Below are 19,048 nucleotides of genomic sequence, written 5' to 3' on the forward strand. Positions count from 1 at the left end.
TATTTAACCATCTGTCAGCATGGGTATAAATTACTGTAACAAGCAGCTAGGCTAGAGTAGCAATGCATGAATCTATGGTGTTAACTAATAGTACATGCCATTTCTAGGAACAAAATTAGGTGGGGCATTTGACTGAGATGTTTGGTTTGCATAATCAGAAAAAAGTAAAGAGCAGTTTTCTCTTAATATTATCACCAACATGGAAAAACACATCTCATCAGTCTTCCATGTGTAAGTCAATTCTCAGGTCCAGAATATAGCTATTGAAAGGGGATCTTGTTGCGTTTGAAGAGAGATTCTAAAATGTTCCGTAAATATATATCAAATATAAGTACATATAGGAACAATACTGACCATTTGTAGAGGAAAAAAATTTCAGAAAAATTATCTAAAAGGTCAAAATAGGCATTAATATTGTCAAATCCAAAAACAATATTGTGGTTCTCCTGTAAATGGTAAGTTGTATGAACTAAGTAACCAGGTAATAAATGAAATATTAGCCCAAGATTAAGCTCAAAGTATACCACCCATCTGTATAAAATATACCATTTTTTCTTTAAGTGTAATTTAGACAGATATTCTCAGTGACTTGGATTAAGACTCTCTTTGGTTTCTTGACATTCTAATTAGAGATATAGTAGGAAGACAGAACAGAAATTCCTGAAACTATCTCCACCTGCCAAGATTACCAAAGGCAATCTTGTATCTCTGAAGTCACTGCAGAGATTAGTACAATTAGACTTGGATGACACAGTGATATAGGAGTAGTAGGCAAGGATTCATCCTTTCTGAATTCCATTGTGTGGATTCTGCAAAGACTATCTTGGACCAGGTTTGGTAATAGAAAGTCATTGTAAAGAGTAAAAAGTAATATTGGAAGAAAGTAAAGAACGTGAAAGTAAAAGAGAGACTACTAGGGATGTGTAAGTAGAAAGATGGGGGAAGTAAGGATAAGAAGGGGGTGAATATGAATAAAGAGCATTATATGTATATGAAATATTATAATGAAACCCCTTCATACAATTAAAAAAAGATGAACTGAATATGGTGAACCACATGCCTGTACTGCAGAAGTAGAGACAGGAGAACCAGAAGTTCAAGGTCATTGTTGGCTATATAGTTCAAGACCAGCTTGGAGAGAAGCTATTTCAATTATTTAATTAACTAATTAAACAAAAGCAGAAAAACAATAAATGAGGCCAGGTCGTTGACTTATGCCTATCTTCCCAGCACTTTGGGAGGCTGGATCAATAGTATCATCAATTCCAGGTCAGCATAACAAGACCACACCTCAGCAGAATAGACAAGCAAAATGTGAATGAAAAGTCACAAAAGATCACAACCAATTTTTCATCATCCTTAGAATATAGTTTAACTCTTAAAAATCAATATACTTTATATATATTATATATACATAAAAGAATTACTAATAATGCCAACAGCTAAACAATTGTTAACTAATATAAATTTATAAAAATGTAAATTTCAATTAATATTTATGTGTATCCCATAATATATGGTATTCAAAAATATTTTTGTTAATTCTTTGACAATTTCATATATTATATTTTGTTCAGACCCATCCCCAACTCCTTCCATATTCAACCTCAACTCCCTACTCATACAACTTCTTGTTTTCTCTCTCTCTTTAAACCCATCTAATCTTCAGTCTCTTATCTTCTACACTTTGACCAGCAGTGGCGCTCTGTTTTAATTTTCATTTACTGCACAAAGCTTTTGTGATGAAGGATGAGAGACACATTAATCTATGGGTGTAACAGTAAGTCATTAGGAGTTGTTTTAATACAAAGTCCATTTAGCAAAATAATAGTGGTTGATTCTCCCCTAGGGCCTATGACTTGTATAGCCAAGGGTCCTTGGTCTCAGTAATCATGCCAGCTATGGATTACATCTCACAGAGCATCTTTCTGGGCCTGGGTTATCTCACTCAGGTTGTTGTTGCTTTTTCCTCCCAGTTCTATCCATTTATCTGAACATTTTATAATTTCATTTTTCTTTATAGTTGAATAATATAGCACTGTATAAATGTATCACATTTCATTATGCATTTCGTCAGTTGATGGGCATCTAGGCTGTTTCCTTTTGCTGGCTATTGTGAATAGGAGCAGTAATGAACATGGATAAGCAAGTATCTCTGTAGTAAGAAGTACAATCCTTTGCGTATGTCCATGGGTGGTAAGGATGGATTGCATGGTAGACTTATCTCTAGCTTTCTGAAGAATCACCACAGTGGCTACACCAGTTTACACTTCTACCAATAGTGAGTAAGTTTTTCCCCTTTCTCCGTTTCACATCAGCATTTGTTGTCATTTTTTTGTTGTTTTTTGTTGGGTATTATTTATTTTATCTTAGCCTTTCTGTTTGGGGTTAAGATGAAATCTCAAAATAGTTTTAATTTGCATCTTCATGATGACTAAGGATATTGAATATTTTTTTAAAGTTTTTTTCTTTTATTTTTGAGGTTAATATAATTGCATCATTTCCCCCTTCCCTTTCTTCCCTTTAAACCCTCCATTTTAGCATTTTAAAAATAATGTCCTTTAATTTAGCATATTGGAAAGCTCAACACTTTTGTTAAATCAATTTAAACATTATCATGTATAGCTCTATAACTAAGTTTGTGGGTATAAGATATGGCTTAAAAAATAACTCTAACCTCTAGAGCAATGGATCAGTGGTTGACCGTACTTGTTACTGTTGAAGACGATCTCAGTTCTCAGTTCAGGTCCCAACACCCACTTGTTAGCTCACAACTGACTGTAACTCCAGGTCCAGGGACTCTTCTAGCCTCAACAGGCACCAGGCATGCATGTGGTGCACATACAATTCAGGCAAAATATCATAAACATAAAAGCATAAATAGGATAAGTAAAAATATCTCTTCGCTATTATTTCAATTTTACCTGTTTCATATTCTTCTATTTTAAAAGGAAGACTGTTACTTTTCCAGTACTCTATATTGATTTAAATACAAACACCAGTGTATTGACAGTCACTTTCCTTATTGCTACGACAAAATATCTGACCAAAGCAGTTTATGAAATTAAGAGGTTATTTTAGTTTGTAGTTGAAGGAAAGTCTATCATGGTGGGGAAGGCATAGAGACAGAAGCATGATGCTGCAGATCACATTATATCCACAGTCAGAACGTAAATAGTGATGAATGCTTATGCTCAGCAAGCTTTCTCCTGTTTAGGTGGTTTAGAGCCCTAGGCCATGGAATGGTGCCATCTACATTTAGGATAGGTCTACTCACCTCAATTAATCTAATCTAGAAAGCCCTGGACATGAGTGGGAGCAATGAAGGGCGAGGGTTGAGGGAAAGAGAGCGGGAGATCCCAGCTGGATCAAGAACAGAGAGGGAGAACAAGGAATAGGAGACCATGGAAAATGAAGACCACATGAGAAAAGGAAGAAACAAAGTACTAAAGAGACCCACAGAAATCCACAAAGATACCCCCACAAAAGACTCTGCTGGCAATGGTCAAGAGACAGCCGGGACTGACCTACTCTGGTGATGGGATGGCCAAACACCCTAATAGTTGTGCCAGAAACCCCATCCAAGGACTGAGGAATCTGGATGCAGAGATCCACGACTAGGCCCCAGGTGGAACACTGGGAGTCTAATTAACGAGAAAGAGGAGGGTTTATATGAGCGAGAATTGTTGAAACCAAGGTTGGATAAAGCACAGGGACAGATAGCTAAACGAATGGAAACACATGAACTTTGAACCAAAGGCTGAGGGGCCCCCAACTGGATCAGGCCCTCTGAATAGGTGAGACAGTTGATCATCTTGATCTGTTTGGGAGGCATCTAGGCAGTGGTACCAGGTCCTTTACTCATTGCATGAGTTAGCTGTTTGAAACCTGGGACTTATGCAGGGATGCTTGGCTCAATCTGGGAGGAGGGGACTGGACCTGCCTGGACTGAGTCTACCAGGTCGATCTCAGTCCTCGGGGGAGGCTTTGCCCTGGAGGAGGTGGGAATGGGGTGTGAGCTGGGGGGAAGGGGAGGGGAGCAGGAAGGGGGAGAACAAGGGAATCTGTGGCTGTTATGTAGAACTGAATGGTATTGTAAAAAAAAAAAAAAAAGTCCCCCACAGACATTTGTTTCCAGGGTGATTTTAGAACTTGTCAAGTTTATACTGTAGGGTACAATTAACTAATATTAAAAAGATAGAGAATTTTTAAAAAAAAAAAAAAAAAGACTTCTGACGGTATATAAACCAGTGCTTTAAAATATTTACTCAAGACTTTGGATGTAGCCCAGTGGCAGAGATTCTGCCTAACATGTACAAGGTCCTACATTTGATCCATCCCCAGAATGAAGGGCTGTATCAGCATCATAGGTGAGAATAACATAAAATATTTGCACAAAGTAAATAGTGTTGATATAAAGAAATTTAAAACTGTTTTTTTTATCTACTTTTTCAGGTGTATAGTACTGAATGGTATATTAGAAGCCAATTAAACATAACACTTCATCATTTATTTTGTCTTCATTTTCTATTCTATTTGTCTTTCCATTTTTACATAAAATATAATGTGCCATATGTACTTAAATGTTTCCTTGTTCTTTAAAACCCAGCAGAGTTCTCTGGTTATATTCATATTGCAGCAAAGATTATTGACCCTAAATTTGTTTTTGATTGCTACATCAACATCTTTGAAAAAATCCTTACATTAGGAAACATTTAAGTGCTGGAAAAGGTAATAGAAATCAGGCTGTGTTGTGTGGCATGGTTTTTCTTTATAGTAATATTACTTTTTATTTGAACATAGTTAAAAATTGATGTCAGAATTAAGAAATAGTTGTTTTACTGTTTTCCAGCTGCTGATAGGTTATGAAAATGGTACTGTAGTATTCTGGGACTTGAAATCTAAAAGAGCAGAACTAAGGGTTTATTATGATGAGGTAAGTGATTTCTGCTAACATTTTTGAAAAATTTGAGGACTATATCTCACTTTTCTGAACACTCTGAAGTTTTGTGCTTTACCAATATTTTTTTATTACTGGTATCCTGTCCTTACTCAGTGTTTAATATTCTTTTGTTATTTGTGTAAGTTTCAACTGTTGATTATTTTTGAGTGGGAATTCTGCCTTGACAGCCAATTGGAGGAAATTATTACCTATTTTTGGTTTTCTTAAAATTGTTTCCTTTCTTGTTTGTGCCTCTCTCATTTATTATGCCTCTTTTGTCCATCTCTGATTCATTTAAATTATCGATTCTCAAGTCTGGTAAATTTCAGGCTAGCCTAGAATACACAGTGGATTTTTTCTAAATAATAAAAAGGAAAGGCTTTCTTCTACAATAGTTATTTTTTTTGTTTCTTCACATTGTTATTTCTTTAATAATCTCAGAGAAATATTTCAATTTGGCATGAGGATAATATTTTGATTCCATGAGAACTGCATATTTCCTTTTGTTAGATTGCTATATAATTTTTAAACTTTTATTTTCAAGAAAAAGTCACTGTTGAAAAAATATGACTAGTATTTTTCCTTCAAATTCTTTATGTTTTATGTTTTTCTTGAATTGATTATTGATATTTGGTTTCTAGTAAGTCCCTGTTTTTCTGGGAAGAATATGATGTAACTAAATAAACAAAAATCAAATACCCACCATCAGCTCATTTACCAGCTCCTTAGTTATACACCATTTGACATCTTGATCTCCAAGAGAAGACAATGTTTACATTACTGCTCTATTATCTGTAATTCTATTTCATTTATAGTAGTGGCTATAACTTTTTTGTCCTCCCCAGGGGTAGGATTTCACTGGGTTAGGATGAGTGTAGCACAAATTGTTAAAATGTCTTATTAATAAAAAAAACAAACCCAGAGCCAGTTATTGGGGTGAATACTGGAAGATCAGAGAAGCAGAAGAAGCCACAGCCACCTCACCTTGCCAGTTCCTCAGCTGATCCTGTTTCCTCAAACTAGAAGTCTCTAAGTCCTCATCCAGAATGAATCTCAGCTGAACTGTTGCTCAAAAGCCTTAAAAGCTTAACCAGCTCTAGTTCTTGGTTCTAGGTCCTCACGCCTTAAATACCTTTCTGCTTTCTGCCATCACTTCCTGGGATTAAAGGCGTGAGTAACCATGCCTGGCTATTTCCAGTGTGGCTTTAAACTCACAAAGATCAAGAAGGATCTCTGCCTCTCGAATGCTAGGATTAAAGGCGTGTGCTACCACTGCCTATTCTCTATGTTTAATATTATGGCTGTTCTGTTCTCTGACCCCAGATAAATTAGGGTCCACAATATTTTGGGGGACACAATATATCACCATAGCTGAGGCTTTGGGTCTGTACACTTTCTCATTCTCTACTTTTGCTGACCACATAGTTTGACTGAGGTTCAGCAAAGTTGACAAAAGAAGCTGTTTTGTTGAACTACCTCCAGAAGGGAAAAGAAATAAAGAGTAAAGACAAAAATAAACAGAGAAGACAATGAAAAATGTTGTCGCTAATGTTGGAGACTGTTAAGAAAAGAGTCTGCACAGAAATTATGGCTAGAGTGAGAAAAAAAGAAAAGAAAAACAAAATTTCACAAGTACAGGATTTCATATTGCCTTTTGTGATCTGCTTACTCTTATATTGAGGTCTGAATCCTATCTTATTACTTTTATGTTTAATGATTAGTCTAAAGGTATCAGTTAGCTGTAACTCTAATACTATACATATTGCTTGAAATTTCATACTTGTTTGCATAAAGAATTCAGTTATGTAATTATATGAGCACACATGTGCTTAAAGTTCTGAACTATAAATATTATTAATATTTATCCACATTAACCTTTGCTCTACGTTTCTTGTGGAGTATACACACCTTTTTATTTTCTTTCTCCACTAGGACTTGTCTCGTTGTATTTAACATAATGGTTGCATTATGGTGATTAATTTATTCACAAAGAATACGAAAGATTTGGAAATGCTATATCTATTACTTACTAATTCAGTAGATCTTTCTTTAAAATCTATGTTATAAAAGATACTACACTGCCATGGGGATTTAAACTTTAAAAATGAATGAATTACTGTTGAATCTTGTCTAACTCAAAACTATATAATGGACTTGAAAAATTTAAAAATTAAATCTTACTTGCTTTAAATCAATTAGTATATTATAAGCTTGAGGCAATACTGTGTAATAGTTGAGAATATAGGTTTTATAAGGAGTTTGCTTTGACTTCTGTGGCTCTAAAAAGCAAATGAGTATCTCAGTCTCTAGGACAAATTCACCATATGAAAACAAAGAAATAATAGTAAAATAAAATAATGCCCTTTATATGATTAAATAATACATTTTATGTAAAGTGCATATCATGCAATCTGGCATATATAATGCCTTCAGGTGCTAGCTCAAATTATTTTTTAAATTATATGCTTTAAGTGATACTAGGCCTTCATCTTACATGAAATTATCTTCTGATAACTATACTTTTACTTCCATGTAAGTAATTTTTCAAATAGGGATGGTAGGATATAGGAAGAGCATAGAATTTAAATTAAAATGTTCTGGGATCTAATGTTATTAAAATTTTTAAATTTTAAATTGTTATTTAAGTAAATGAATTTTGATAGCCTTTTAAAGGTCTGTAGTGGATTGAAGCCAAAGACAGCCTAATCTGGGTGAGAAAACAATTATTTTAACATGTTATCAGTATACTGATTTTATGTCAAAGTGTTTTTGGAATGTATGATGATATAATATATCCACTTTCCCCATGTACTTGTTTTTTATTGTTATCAGGCTATTCATTCAATTGATTGGCATCATGAGGGCAAACAATTCATGTGCAGCCATTCGGATGGTAGCTTGACTTTATGGAACCTGAAAAGCCCAAGTCGCCCTTTCCAAACCACAGTTCCACATGGTAAGATACATACTTTGAAAAGAAATTATAGAGACTATAGTATTGCCTCTTCACAATTTAATTTTTCCAATTCCTTTATGTTGCAGACTGGCAGTGGACATCAATCAGCTCTTCTTTTTTTTTTTTTTTTTTTGTTTGTTTTTTTGTTTTTGTTTTTCAAGACAGGGTTTCTCTGTATAGTTTTGGTGCCTGTCCTGGATCTTGCTCTGTAGACCAGGCTGGCCTCGAACTCACAGAGATCAACCTGCCTATGCCTCCCGAGTGCTGGGATTAAAGGTGTGAACCACTGCCGCCCGGCCAATTAGCTCTTCTATAAAGAGTATATTTTAGGTCTTTTGTTTTTTCCTGTCTTAGGGTTAGTATGTTTAGTCCATTAACATTAAATATAATTACTAGTAAGACTAGATTTAGATCTACTTCTTATTGTTTTCTATTGTTCATACTATATTTGGTGGCTTTTCTTTGTTTTCCCACTTTCAAATAATTTAAATATTATTATTAGGAATACATTTTAATTGATGGGCACTTTATTTTTTTCCTATTGTTTGTTGTATGTATCACAATGTTTCCTTAATTACTTAATATGTTAGTGCTAAAATTTTAACACTTCATATAATATAGTGACATCTTGTAGCCATATAGATCTACTTACCTACCTTCATTATCATTTATACTATAATTACATATCATACACAGATATATTATTGTCAATTTTAAGTGATCACATGTATTATAATTAATACTCTTTATAATTTCATTTATTTGTGAACATATTTGCATTTTATGTAGGTCTGCTGAAATGATTTCATTGAGCTTCTTTTATTTGAAATTACCTTTTATCTCCATTAAGTTGGAACTAGTTTACTTGAAATCTGTAACAAAAATATTGACAAAAGCAAATATAAAAATTAAGACTCGGAGATGTGTTCCACAACAAAAATTCTAATAAAGCTGACTTATATTCCAGAAAAAGAAACAAACATCAAAATATATTATAGATAAATGGCAAAAAAAGTTCCAAAATTTTGTGGAAGTTATTAATTCAGGAAGCCTGTTAGAACTGTTAATAGAATAGATTAAAAACAAACAAACAAACAAAAAAAAAAACAAGTTGAGACTTAACATTTTTAAGTTGCTGCAAATAAAAGACAAAAAAGTTGCCTGAAAACAACCAGAAGGAAAAAAAACACATTCTATACAGTAGAAGCAAAGTTCAAAACACCAAGGATTCCTCATTTAGAAAATATTAAAACTAGAATATGATGGACTTTTATTAAGTCGTCATCACATTACATGAATTCCCACAAACTCTCAGCTCATCGCCTGATATTGTCCATAAATCTAAATCTAGCAAAATCGTCTTCAAGAATGGAGATAAAAGGTAAAATATTAGAATACATACTTATTATATCAAATATGGGTACTTTAAGAATAAACCAATATCTTTAGCTTAAACTGATGTTACTATGCATTAACTCATAAAAATGACCAGTTTAACAATATAACTAAAATAATAAAATTATTCTAAACTTAATCATCATTGATGGAAAACTGATATAGCGCTTGTCGCATTCTCCTCTGTAAGCAGTATCTACAGTTAAAGCTGTGCTTGAGCCTTTGGCTTCGGGCATGTTTGTATCACCCGCCATGGTGCAATCTGTTCGGGGGGTTACTGTTGCAGTGCAGGAAGCTACATGACTCACCCCCAGAAGCTTGTAGATTTCTTTTCTTTTTCTTTCTCATTATATTATTGCTCCATGTTTATATTTCTTAACTGAAATTTAAAAAATTCTCATGGATCAGTATAGTTTAAATCAGATTTAATTTTTTTTTCTTTCTTTCATTAGGAAAAAGTCAAAGAGAAGGAAGAAAGTCTGAGTCTTGTAAACCAATTCTTAAAGTAGAGTACAAAACTTGCAGGAACAGGTATGTGGCTGTACTTGGTGACTATATAAATATATATAAGAGGTAGGGGAAGGGAAGCCAACAATCTTTGATAATATGTTATATTGTCATAGAACTACAAATTCTCTAAATCAATAACTTATTTTTATTGATTATTATGAATATTGAAAATGACAAATAACATATTTTAATTATATTTATATTAACATCATATATATTAAGTCTAGTAACTGAGGACTTTAAAACATTTATAATACTTGAGCATTGTTCATTAAGCTAATTCTATGCATCTATTGATATTCCTTATGAGATTTAAATATATAACCAGATCTCTCTGAATTTAGGATGTTGCATACTGAAACTGGAGAGAAAACCTTTAGTTGGAATTATAAAGTTATGTATTTTCATAATGGAAAAGAACTAAATTTTAAGATGTATAAGGTGAAATAACATCTAGTACAATTTTATTACATTTATAGACACCATATCCACTATTTTTGCATTGCCTCTTTAATCTAAATTATTATTAATGGTATTTTCCCACCCAAAATGAACATAATAAACTTTGCCTGAACATTATTATAGTTGTTATTATTATTATTATTATTATTATTATTATTATTATTATTATTACTGTGCATGTAATACTGTGGGTTCCAGGGGTCTAACTAAGGAGGCAGGCTTGTGCATCAAGCACTTTGACATGCTGAGCCATCTTGTCAGCCCCTAAACAGAAATATAAACTGAAAATTCCTACTTTATATTAGTTACTTGCTCATATTGTAATGTGCTCTTAGCATCATAGATACAATTATGTTTGTTAAAACTTCCTGTCTTGAAGTTTTAATATTATAAAATTATGGTAAATTATCAATATCTCTTTAGCAGGCCAGTTTAATATAATATAACTAAAGAAATTAAATATTCCAAATTTAAACATTGTAGATGGAAGCAAAATCTTATATAATTCTTCTCTTATTAAAATACTATTTATAATTAGAAGTTTTCTTGTGCCTTTGGATTCAGTAGTATATATCACATTTTATACAGTGTAAACTCTAAGGACCCTTGAGGGTCAGAAAATTATATTAATTGTTCCAAGCAGCTTATAGCTTTATTCGGTTTTCCTTTTGTATCATTTTCTTTAAAAAAAATTTTTCTTTACTTCAGTGTTGGCTGTCCTAAGGACTATAATATCCATTGAATTATCAATTAGTGTTCAATCTTTTCTATAGATTACAGCAAAATGAGAACAAACCATTTCATTTAAAGCCTGAGATGCTTTTCCCATGATAAATCTTAAGATCCATAGACTTTATGGCTTCTGTTTGGTGACAAACGTGTCATTTTGAAAATGTACTCCTGTGATGTGCTCAGCAATGCTCAATTTGATTCAGTTGGTTTTAACTATCACACACTGTGTAATTTGACTTGTGTGCTAAAACATAAATAACTGCCAGCTTTTGAATTTGGTAGACTCTAGCAGCAAAGACCAAGACAAAAAACTAGTGGTTTTTAAATAACATGAGAAGTAGTTTGGTTGATATTTGTTGGGGGGGCATAGAAAGAGGACAAGGGTATAATTGGGTTGTAAATATTATCAATTTTCTATCTATCTATTAATTTGGGGGCAATTAAAAACTTTAATAAGAAACAAAGAGAAGGTCCTCCCTGAACCTCAAACTGTTGGACAGTACTTCCAACCTTCAGCACAGGTCTTCCCTCACTACCTTCTTTTCAGTCATTTGCAACTCAGAATGGCAGTTATCTCTGTAAATGCCCTAAAGAACATATGCAGGAATACATTTGGAGTACATTTCTCTCTCACTTTCTTTATTTCCTTCCTTCTTCCCTTGTCCTCCCTTTCCTTTCCCTTCCCTTCCCCTCCCCTCCTCCCCCTCCCCTCCCCTCCCTTCCCCTCCCTTCCCTCCCCTCCCCTTCCCCTCCCTTCCCCTCCCCTACTCCTTCCTTCCTTCCTTTCCTTTTCTTTCCCCCCCAGACAGGGTTTCTCTGTGTAGCTTTGTGCCTTTCTTGGAACTCGCTTTGTAGACCAGGCTGGCCTCGAACTCACAAAGATCCACCTGCCTCTGCCTCCTGAGTGCTGGGATTAAAGGCATGCGCCACCACTGCCTCGTTTTCTTTCTTTCTTTCTTTCTTTCTTTCTTTCTTTCTTTCTTTCTTTCTTTCTTTCTTTCTTTCTTTCTTTCTTTCTTCTTCTCTCCTTCTCTCTTCTTCTCTTCCTCTCTCTTCTTCCTCTCTTCCTTCCTTCCTTCCTTCCTTCCTTCCTTTCTTCTCTTCTCTCTCTCTTTCCTTCCTTCCTTCCTTCCTTCCTTCCTTCCTTCCTTCCTTCCTTCCTTCCTTCCTTCCTTCCTTCCTTCCTTCTTTCTTTCTTCTTGTCTCTTTCTATCTTTTTTCTCTCTCATACATTACATGCTGACCACAGTTTCCCCTCCCTCCATTCTTCCTAGTCCCCTGCAACCTCCCCTCTCTCCCCGAACAGTCTCAACCCAACAAAAGTGAGAATGAGTGACACTCAGTTTATTACTTATTTGTATCTTGAAAAGTAATATGTATACTGAACAGGGTGTGTGTGTGTGTGTGTGTGTGTGTGTGTGTGTGTGTGTGTGTAAACAAAGAAAAAGGCCATAAGTTGAGACAGAGGAAAGGAGGGTACATGGGAGCGGTTGGAGGGAGAAAGGGAAGGGAGAAAATGATGCAATTGTGTTTTAATTTCAGAAAAAAAGAAGTACTAAAGTAATAGAATAACATTTTATGTGAAGTTATTTGAGCCAGCTAGAGCTTGCTGGATATGCATAAAACTGAGGAGATATTCTCTGACAAATTATTATTCATCTACATATTATTTTTCTGTCTGCTCATAAACCTTCTACTACAGAAACTTCATTATCTAGAATTTTCATGTTCTCATCTATCATTCTGTGCTTTCCACTGTGATACTTCATTTTGTATTAAAATCTACCTCTCTTTCATCTGAGGGACTTGGGTCCCACATGGCCACTCATTAATTGAATATCATATCATAAACTGAAGTTCTAATGACAGTGGTATAGAATTTGGTAGCCAAATAAAGTGTACAAATATGTCCCTTTGAGAGTCAGTGAGTACCTCCACTTCACTCCAGCTTGTCTTTTCCCAACGCCGCTCAACTACCTTTACACTTACCCATTAGTTAGTCTAGTAGCTAGAGTGTAGATCGGAAAAGGGAGTTGATGAAATAGTCATTGTTAGCTGAGAACCCCATCAGGAAGGCCATTTGCACTGTGGACAATCTCCTCTGAACCCATTATTTAAAGGCTTATGTTTTGACTTGGTGATATCTTAAAGAACATAGTCTCATTGCCCTTTCTCCCCCATGTAGTGAACCATTTATAATATTCTCTGGTGGGCTGTCATATGACAAAGCTTGCAGAAGACCAAGTTTAACCATCATGCATGGAAAAGCAATCACAGTACTTGAAATGGATCATCCTATTGTTGAATTTCTAACTTTATGTGAAACACCTTATCCAAATGGTAAGTAGATAAAAATGAAACATTCAGTTTTAGAAAAAAAAATCATTTTGAAATGATAAGTTCCTAATGAAATTAAGGTTAAATATTTTCAGTTTTGGCAGCAGATATCCATTGTGGTACAACACTGAGCTACAGTTGCTGGCGCAGGTTCTGCAATTGTACCTACTTGGCAAACTGGAAGTAAGACAGATGTAGTGCAGCAGTGCTGGCGTTTCAGGTTCTAATATCAGGTAAGTGCTTTAAACTTTGATAAGGATGGTGGAAGCTGAGCTGGGAGGGTCCGATAGGGGTCCAGGGTGAAGTCACTTGGGGAAACTGAGGTCTCCTAATAGTCTCTCCTAGACCAGCTCCACCCATCCCATCCCAATGCCAATCAAAGTTAAAGCACTTACCTGATATCAGTGATCTGTAACTCTGGTGGTGCTGCATCTCCTTCACATCTGCCTTTGCTTCAGATGCAACTGCAGCACACCTGATTACTCTAGGATTGCTGATGTGTGGTTAGTGATTTGTTTTAATTTGGCGAATAGTCAAAAGACCATCAGGAGGAGAGATGCATGTGTGTATTTATCATCTTGAGTAAAGATGCAAAACCTTTGTAAACATAAAACTAGTCTAAACTCATACAAAAAATCTACTGGTGCTAAAATAAAGAAATCTAAAATGTTAAAAAGTAAACCAGAACTATTATGATCAAAATAATATAGGGGACTTGTAGATAGAAGACAAAAACTTGACTTGGGACAGAATATTTGGATTTATGATTCACCTCTGACACGTACTAGCCACTAAGATACTTACATGTTTTACTTATCATGTATAGAAAGGGAATAATTTTGCCCAAATATCATCAGTGGAAAGGTAAATGAACATATTTTGTTAACTATGGAAATACATAGGTTGTGTTTCATTACTAAATATATTGATTTCCTTTAAATTATTTAGCTTTTTAAAAATATATAATAGATAACAATCAATGTAGCACTTTATTTCAAGAGTTACTAGAGACAAATGACCTACATTTTTAATCAACATCTATTTATTGAATGTTGCTGTGGTCTCAATACTATAAGTACTTGTTAAGCTTATAGAAATATGAACATAATCTTTACATAAAGTCTAGTTGGGTCAATGAAATAACTATGAATTGTTGAATTGAAGTAATGCATGACTATAATGCTGAATTATATGGTTCACATTATAAATAATCCACCTTTTTATAGCTGGTTAAATATTCATGTAAAGCCTCAGAAGAGAAATAGGATTTAAACAGACTTTATTGAGAATACTGAGTAGAGGTTTTATAATTGTGGGATCTGGTAAGATCAATTTAGAAGAAAACATCTAAGGTTTTTGGAGGAGTTTGGAGAGAAACAGAAGAACTTTAAGATAATACTAAGATGAAAGAAAGCACTAGTTTTAGTAGGGTTTGTCCAAGGAATATGCAGGTTTCTAGAGAGACTTTCAAAATCCAAACTGCACCAAAGGCACTTTAAGTAATATATATTTAATGTAGCTGGGTGTGTTGTTTCACTCATATAATCTCAGAACTGGGGAAACTGAAGCAAGAGGATTGTCATGAGTTCAAGACCAGCTTAAGCTACATAGTGAGTTTTAGTACAGTTTATGCTATAGTGTGTTTGAGTCTTTGCTTCAAAATGAACAAAAATAAAATATTAAGACAAACCCCAAACCACTACATGTTTCACACACAGTCACAGCATTTTTATTTTATTTTAAATTTTTTATTCACTTTATATACTAACCACAGTTCCTACTCCCTCCCCTTCTCTCACTCCCCCATCTCATCTCCACCCACTCCACATTATCTTGATTTTTTTCTACAAATGACACAATATTCTACGCACTGTCCTATATTATCTTCTTAATATATTTTAATTATTATTCCATAGTAGTTAAGAGGAAATTCCAACTTTTACAGCTAAATAACAATAAATGTCATTCCCAAGCTAAACCAAGTCATTCATAATTTTAATACTGCTGATACTTTTATGACATTTGAAGATTTAACACAGTCTCAAAAAACTCAAATGTTTTAACATTGTTAATGGGATCATCACCTGGAGTAATGACTGTAATTAGAGCTTGCCAGTTCAACTATATTTAGTTGGCCAGCCATCTCTAGGCTTCTCAAATGATGCATTATCTTCAGAATAACAATTGTAATAGAACTTTTTTCACCCTTAATTAGTAGGAGCCAGGGTTAAAAGATGAGACACACCAACCTACAGACGCACTGTCATTGCAATCTGCTAGCTATAAATACCATCATGTATGTTTTTTCATATAACTTTTATAACAATTTAGGGTAGTTATAATTGTGCTATTTCAGTGGAAAAGAAACTTTAAGTCAAGAAATATAACTAATATGCCCAAAACAAAACTTTTAGTTAATAATAGGCAAAGAATTGAACTCAAAATTGATTCCTAAACAATTCTTTAGTAGCTATCACAATATATAAAGGGCACAAAGGTGAAACTTCTGTTGCCAGTTTTTATTTTTGTAGGAACAACTAACTTTTGATAGATGTAACCCTCTAAAATTTTAATTAATCTATGACTTTGGTTCACACATGGTAGTGCCTCGGCCACTTTATCTTCTAACATTTGCTATAAACCTAACCAATTGTGTTCCTAAGGAGAGCTGACAAGGAGGAAATAAATACTCATATGGAACCCTACTGTTCTTCAAACTAAGAGCCAAATTGTATTAAAACAACACTGAGAAACTTTAAACAATGCTAGAGATAAATAGTGGGAACATCTGAGGATGAGAATAGTTTGGATATTGGATTGTAGCATATCTATTGTCATAGAGATAACTACCTAAACACCAGCAAGTTCTAACCCTTGTTCTTATTTACTTGTTTGCTTTTGTGTTTTTACTCTCATGTGAATGTTGGTTATAAACATAAACTTGTGTAGGCACTGTAGCTTCTCAGGCCTAGAAGTTACTCTGAAGGCCGTCTACCCCAGCTTTTAAATTTCCCACCCAAAACTTCAGTCTTCTGTAGGAAACATCTTCTGAGTGATTACTGAGTTTAGGATAAATATTTTTCCAACTGACTGGGAGAAACTGCTGGTATAATGAAAACAAGATGGAAGTTGGAGTTTAAAGCCCTAGGTTTCAATTTCAGTTTAACCACTGGTTGATAATCCTGTGCCTCTTTCAACATGCTTTCTAAACAATATGGAAAAATAACACTCTAGCTACTGGGAATCAAGGATCATGCATATGAAATGTTTTCGTATACACAATTTCCTAAAGCTGAGAACATTACTTTCACTGTGGCTTTCCCCATTAGTCCTTGATTGTAAATGGAAAACAGTACTTTCTTTGCCTCTTAACGAAGTCACTGCTCCCCATCTTAACACAAGTTACATTTTATACCATTACCCTTATTTACTTATAGCTCATAGTAGTTCCTGAATTCTTATTTCTTCACTGTTCATAACTTGTAAACCTCTCTAGAACAAAAACTCCATGAGAATGATTTATTGTCAGTCTTATTCCCCATATGGCCTTTTGTTTTTGAGACAGTTTCTGGGACATAATGGAGCACGAATAGGAGGTTTATAAAGGAACAATGGAAAGAAGATTGGGTTTCAGAAACCTGACTTTTGATTTTTGTAGGCTTGTACTCATGCACACAGGAATAATCTATAAGAGTACACTAAACCATATTGACTTGAAGTATACATCCAACTCTAAGTGTTTTACTATCATAGTGAGGTGGTTGTGTATCATATGCCAGAGAAGCAGAGTTAGTGCAGTCTTAGTGTGTATTCTAGTAGGCATGGTTCAGATCTAAAACGCTAAGGTTATGGATGAGTATGATAGTGATCATAAAGTTGATGTGAAACTCTCACTCTCTATTAGTCCAGGATTGCCATCTCTCCATGATTTTTGAAATGTATTTACTATGTACTATACATATGGTCATTTTTCCTAGTTCTATTAGAAATCTTAACATTATATGTGTCAAATAAAACATTTTATTAAAGTATTCTTTGTCACTTTAGTTCGTAATTTGGTTTTCTCATCATTTAAATACCATCTCTATATGAGATAAAGGAAATGCAATGTTGGTGGTTTAAATAAAATATGCAGTATGGAAACTTTTCAATTCTTTTTTTTGTTGTTGTAGAATGTCAAGAACCCTATGCTGTTGCTGTACTTCTAGAGAAAGATCTCATCTTAGTTGATCTGACACAAACCAAGTAAGTTCATAATAACATCCCAACTACTTCTAAATTCTAGTCAGTATAATAAAAATGCAGGAGCACATTTTAGATAATTGGCATTGGAATTCTCCAGATAGTAAGTTTTTCTTATGTGAACATTGTCTTGCTGAAGTTACAGAAATGCAATTTGGTTAAATGATGAAAAGTAAGCTAGGAGAGTTTGGGTAACAAGAAAATTACTACTCATCTTAAAAGCAACATAGATGTTTAGCGTTTAGACACTCAGAACACAAGGAATCATATTTTCTGCTTTTGTCTTAAGCAAAAGTGATTGTTATAAAATGTACAGTGTAGCAGCTGGCCATCTATTACTCTGTTGACTGAAGGAAATCTGATAAAAGAAAATTACACATTGTGAAACTATTTTGAGACTACCACAGCAAGCAGTTGAAGCCTGGGATTTTTAGGGACAGAAAATGGAGTCTACCTTTTATTCCTATTTTAAAAATGAGAGAAATATATAAAAAATGAAGGAAATCTGTTTCACCTATGAGACACTAACATGTATAGCTGGAGACAATGTCCATCAGTTTCAAATCTACTTTTACAGTCAATATAAAGGACTAAAATACACCATTGTAAGAACAGCACCATTGATGCCTTCACATCACATGTATTCTCTTCCTTGCTTCTCTCTCCTTACAATACCTTCCTCCCTCTCATGATCCCTTTCTAGTTTCATCGCACACAAACACACTTGTTTTGCTAGAGATTCTACACAGAAGAGAAAATGTGCAGTCTTTGTCTTTCTTAGGCTAGCTCACTTGGTTTAGCATAATGATTTCCAGGTCCATTCATTTTCTTGCAAATGTTATAATTTTATTTTGTTATAATAAAAGTCTAATTTGTATAGGTACTATACTTTATCCGTCTGTGTGACCATTAAACTAGAAGTATCCATTGGAACCTGGTGGAATTATCACTGAACATACAATTAAAGGCAACGGCTCCCTTTCTCCCTAAATCTATCAGTAGCAAGTAGTCCAACTATGAAGAACAGACCCTCCAGAGACCCTGCCCTAGCCATACTGGACTGTTAGTCAATATTTCAATTCTTGGGCATACTTAGTGAAGGTATCCTTGGTTGCTTTGAATTTGTGGTTGCACAGCTGTGTCAAATGATATTTTATAGCCTTCTCCCTATATCAGCTCTTACATTCTTTTCCACTTTGCTTCTATTTTCAGTATCCCATGAACTATGGACAGGGTGGTATAAATGTCTTATTTAGGGCTGAACACCCATCCCTCACATGTTCTTAGTACCCTGCAGTTATAAAAGTCTCTGTTTTAACTACAGTTTACTGAAAAGAGAAGCTTCTTGATAAGGCTGAGAGTAGTGTACCTCTATGGGTATAAACAAATATTTAGAAGGTAACTTGATCTATGTCAGTTGCTAAACAACATAGATCTCTATTCACTACTAGAGACTATAATTTCCACAGCTA

At 34.3% G+C, this 19,048-nt stretch overlaps 1 protein-coding gene across 14 annotated transcripts in view; it reads left to right on the forward strand.

The window, feature by feature from the left end:
• Positions 1-19,048, forward strand: part of Stxbp5l (syntaxin binding protein 5 like) — a 246,753-nt gene that overhangs the window by 112,030 nt on the left and 115,675 nt on the right. For all 14 annotated transcript variants that reach the window (XM_037209769.1, XM_028895003.2, XM_028895010.2 and 11 more), the window contains exons 8-12: positions 4,853-4,936; positions 7,775-7,898; positions 9,746-9,824; positions 13,183-13,337; positions 17,507-17,579. In XM_037209769.1, the coding sequence (XP_037065664.1) occupies positions 4,853-4,936; positions 7,775-7,898; positions 9,746-9,824; positions 13,183-13,337; positions 17,507-17,579 (515 nt within the window). The remainder of the gene's footprint in view (positions 1-4,852; positions 4,937-7,774; positions 7,899-9,745; positions 9,825-13,182; positions 13,338-17,506; positions 17,580-19,048) is intronic.

This window comes from Peromyscus leucopus, chromosome 12 (genome assembly GCF_004664715.2).
Source record: "Peromyscus leucopus breed LL Stock chromosome 12, UCI_PerLeu_2.1, whole genome shotgun sequence".
Taxonomy (NCBI): domain Eukaryota; kingdom Metazoa; phylum Chordata; class Mammalia; order Rodentia; family Cricetidae; genus Peromyscus; species Peromyscus leucopus.